This window comes from Henckelia pumila, chromosome 4 (assembly GCF_033568475.1).
Source record: "Henckelia pumila isolate YLH828 chromosome 4, ASM3356847v2, whole genome shotgun sequence".
Classification (NCBI taxonomy): Eukaryota; Viridiplantae; Streptophyta; class Magnoliopsida; order Lamiales; family Gesneriaceae; genus Henckelia; species Henckelia pumila.
This window is the reverse complement of record NC_133123.1, coordinates 39,696,909-39,700,226: the sequence shown is the minus strand read 5'-3', so window position 1 is coordinate 39,700,226 and position 3,318 is coordinate 39,696,909. Positions and strand designations below refer to the sequence as shown.

Sequence of the window (3,318 nt, the reverse complement as noted above, 5' to 3'; positions counted from 1 at the left end):
ATCATGGTTTACAAATCCTACGAGATCATGATCATATATAGTGAAACAAACATGGTTCGCCGTCGCAGGCCGTCCCCATATGCGAAACTTTTGTGCTACTTGAACATATTACGGTAGTATTTGGGAATGCTTATAAGAATCACTTTTAATTTAATTTCCACTACCTGTGTAATTTTGCATTTATCTTCTCTTTAGTTAATGCCTAACAAAAGTCCAATGAAATAATTAATCTGGTGCTTGTGTTATCTAATATGATTTGAAAACTTGTTTAGAATGAAGGAGAGAGAGTATTGTTCGAAAGAGAAGGCAAATCATCTGAACTAGTAGAGGGAAACTGCCAAGAAAATGGAAGCCTAAAGTCTCTTCAGCCTGTTGATGATCTCGTGAAGACACAAGTCGAGAAAACACTACTGATTGCAGAAGGCCTAATGTGCAAAACTTCGGAGGAAATAAAAACAGATGCAAAAAGTGAAGAATCGGAAGCGATTCCGAGGAATGTGGAACAGAAAGAGGTTGAGATAACTGGAAAAGATTTAAATCCCGTAAAGACAGAAAATGTATCCGCACAAGAAAGAATTTAGGCCGTATGTTGTTTGTCTTTTGAGGAACAACTGCATCTTGGTGTGTGATGAGTGACATTTTTACTTGCTTTGGTTTGTATTCTGTTTTGATCATCAGATGAAAAACAATTTACTATTCAAAGAAATTCATGTTTATTGGGGATTCGAATGAAATCCCATGATTTGGAGAAAAAATACAAATTGGATCTTGATTCATATCTGATTATGAGTATCATACTTTTTCAACAGGTGAAGATGACACTTCTTCCCCTCTGTCACCAGAACTGGATGTTTGATTTCCATCAGCGGACGACGCGAATTCCAGCATATGTTCCTCTGTTGTTTTCGAGTGAAAACTAGCCTCATTCATTTCCTTGGCTTTTCCCCAGAGAACTAAGTACAATCCCACAATAATGAGCACTGAACCTATAACACTAAACAAACAGATAAAAGTTACAACTAACAATGAAAAAGATGGCAATTTGTGAATAATAATTTGGTGGGCTAAATGTAAAACCTTCCCAAATGCAGCATCTCTTTGAGAATCAGAGACCCTACAAGCACGACAAATATCAGAGACAGAGGCTGAAATGAAGATACGAATAGAGGGCCGGCAACCGAGGTCGCCCATGCTCCTGCAGCAATCATCAGCCCCGAGCCGATAACACCCTGTAGCCAAATTTGGTTCTCTCAAGCACTCAAGAAACGCAAGCTAACAGTAGAGATGCATTCAGATGGATTTAGGTAATATAATGCAATTTTTTTTTTTTTAAAAAAAAGAGCCTTTCTTGGTCTAATAATAGTTACCATATAAGCAGCAGCCAGAAGTCTGAGGTTCCAGCCAAGTTTCCAGTTCGTCCAATTTCTTTCGGTGCACAAGGAGTAAATTCCAGACGTGATAGCTCCACTGAGACATGTTAGAGCAGTACTCGAATAACACGGGTATATTTTGCTCATCTTTGCCTGCTCATGATAAAAACAAATAACAATACGAGGCCAGATTCTAGCTTATCAACACAAGCAAGCGTCGTTACATGATGAAAGTGGAATGTTTACCTGAATTATCAACCATGTTGCATAAGCAATGCAACTACACAGAGCCAAGAAAGAGCCCAAAAAATTATGCTGCCCCACCTTATGATCCGTTGCAGATTCGACAGTAGGAGGAAAATGAACGCGAGACGACCAAAACGAGATGTCCTTTCCCTTGTAAAGAGTTAAAGTCATTGCTCCTCCAATGCCTAATGCGGTTCCAATAATCTTTGCTTTTCCGGCCGATCCTCGGACATCTAAACTCTCTAACCTGTGTAAAATGAAAAATTTGTCGATCGGTTGCATGTTTATTTGTTTTCCATAAATTAAAAATGTTGGAATTTTCGGAACTTTGTTAAGGAAAACGTACCTGAAAACAACAGCCATGACTAATGTCAGAGCTGGGATGAAATTAGACATAGCTACTGCATAGGTTGCAGATGTTAAGACCAAGCTTTCAGCATATAAATTGCTCCCTAATGCTGCTCTGTAAATAAAAACAAAATACAAGAAAAACATTGTCTGAATACATTAGGCAGCATTAGTACAGTCAATAAAAACAGATGAATTAGCTGATCAAGAACCCGAAGAACACTGGATTTTTTTCGAGAAATTTACCATTCTTACCCAATTATTCCACAAGCAAAACCATGGAAAGCTACATTCCAAGTTAATTTAGGTCTTCTTTTCCTGCAGAAGCAAATTAATTAGCAAGAAGATTGAAGACCACCCTCAACTTGAACTGAAACAATGGTTCTGACAAGTACTATAAGAAACATTTCTCTTATTATTTCACCTTTCAAAGATTAAAGCAATCGGAGCAACGAAAATGGTGGCGAAAGCCAGCCGATAAACGACCAGAATCTTTATCCTCATCCCATCTAAAACCGCTAGTTTGTAGAATATACTGACACCCCCGGAAGCTACTTGGATAAGTATCATCACCATTATGGGTTTTAAAACTTGTACCGCAACATAGCCATTTGATTGATCCATGATTGCTTCAAGTTGGCGTACAAGAAAACGACAAAGGATCGAGCTCAAACTCGATGATACAAAGCTTTGCTTCCACTCCAAACTCGTTAGTGTTACAGTCCACATTTTGAATTTCCAAAATCATACAAGTTAAATAGAGTCTGAGAAGATCAACAACATGTCAATTAATGGAAAATGTAAACGTTTAGATGACCATTTACTTGTCCTAGACTTATGTGTACATTACTTAAAATATGCATCAGCTTCAAATCAACATAGCCTAATCATATTGAGCATCAAACAATTGTATAGGCAACTGGTGATGTCTAATATTCGTATTAGATGATCGAATCGTGTGCGTAAACGCTGGTCGATGCGTAGATGAAGCAACAAATATGCATGGTTTCCAGATTTGGATTTAACTTCTAAATGATGATTCCTAGAACTGAAAAGATAGTTGTGTGATTTTCTAGAAAGGCAGCTTCAATCTGCCTACAGCCATATATAGTATATATTAAGACACATGTACTGGAGGATGATAGATTGGATCTTGAAATCATTCCTTTAATTTGGAGAGTATTGTATAAATTTGACTAAAAAAAATATTTGTGAAATGTTACAAATTTGGCTTATAAATTGGAAATTTGTCAACTCGTCATGTAAAAAAGGCCAAATTGCAACAGTAAGAAACGGCTGAAAACCATCGCTAATTATTTTTCGACCATATTGTTGAGTACTTGTGAATTTTAGG

The 3,318-nt window shown here is 37.2% G+C and overlaps 1 protein-coding gene across 1 annotated transcript; it reads right to left on the bottom strand.

Moving 5' to 3' along the window:
- Window positions 1–747: 747 nt before the first annotated feature.
- Window positions 748–2,499, bottom strand: LOC140867716 (WAT1-related protein At1g25270-like). Its single transcript, XM_073272766.1, has 7 exons — window positions 2,389–2,499; window positions 2,220–2,282; window positions 1,963–2,079; window positions 1,617–1,863; window positions 1,368–1,523; window positions 1,078–1,229; window positions 748–994 (listed from the first exon to the last, which is right to left on the bottom strand). Exons 1-7 carry the CDS (start codon window positions 2,466–2,468, stop codon window positions 793–795), a joined length of 1,017 nt encoding a protein of 338 aa, XP_073128867.1. The 5' UTR covers window positions 2,469–2,499; the 3' UTR covers window positions 748–792.
- Window positions 2,500–3,318: the final 819 nt, after the last annotated feature.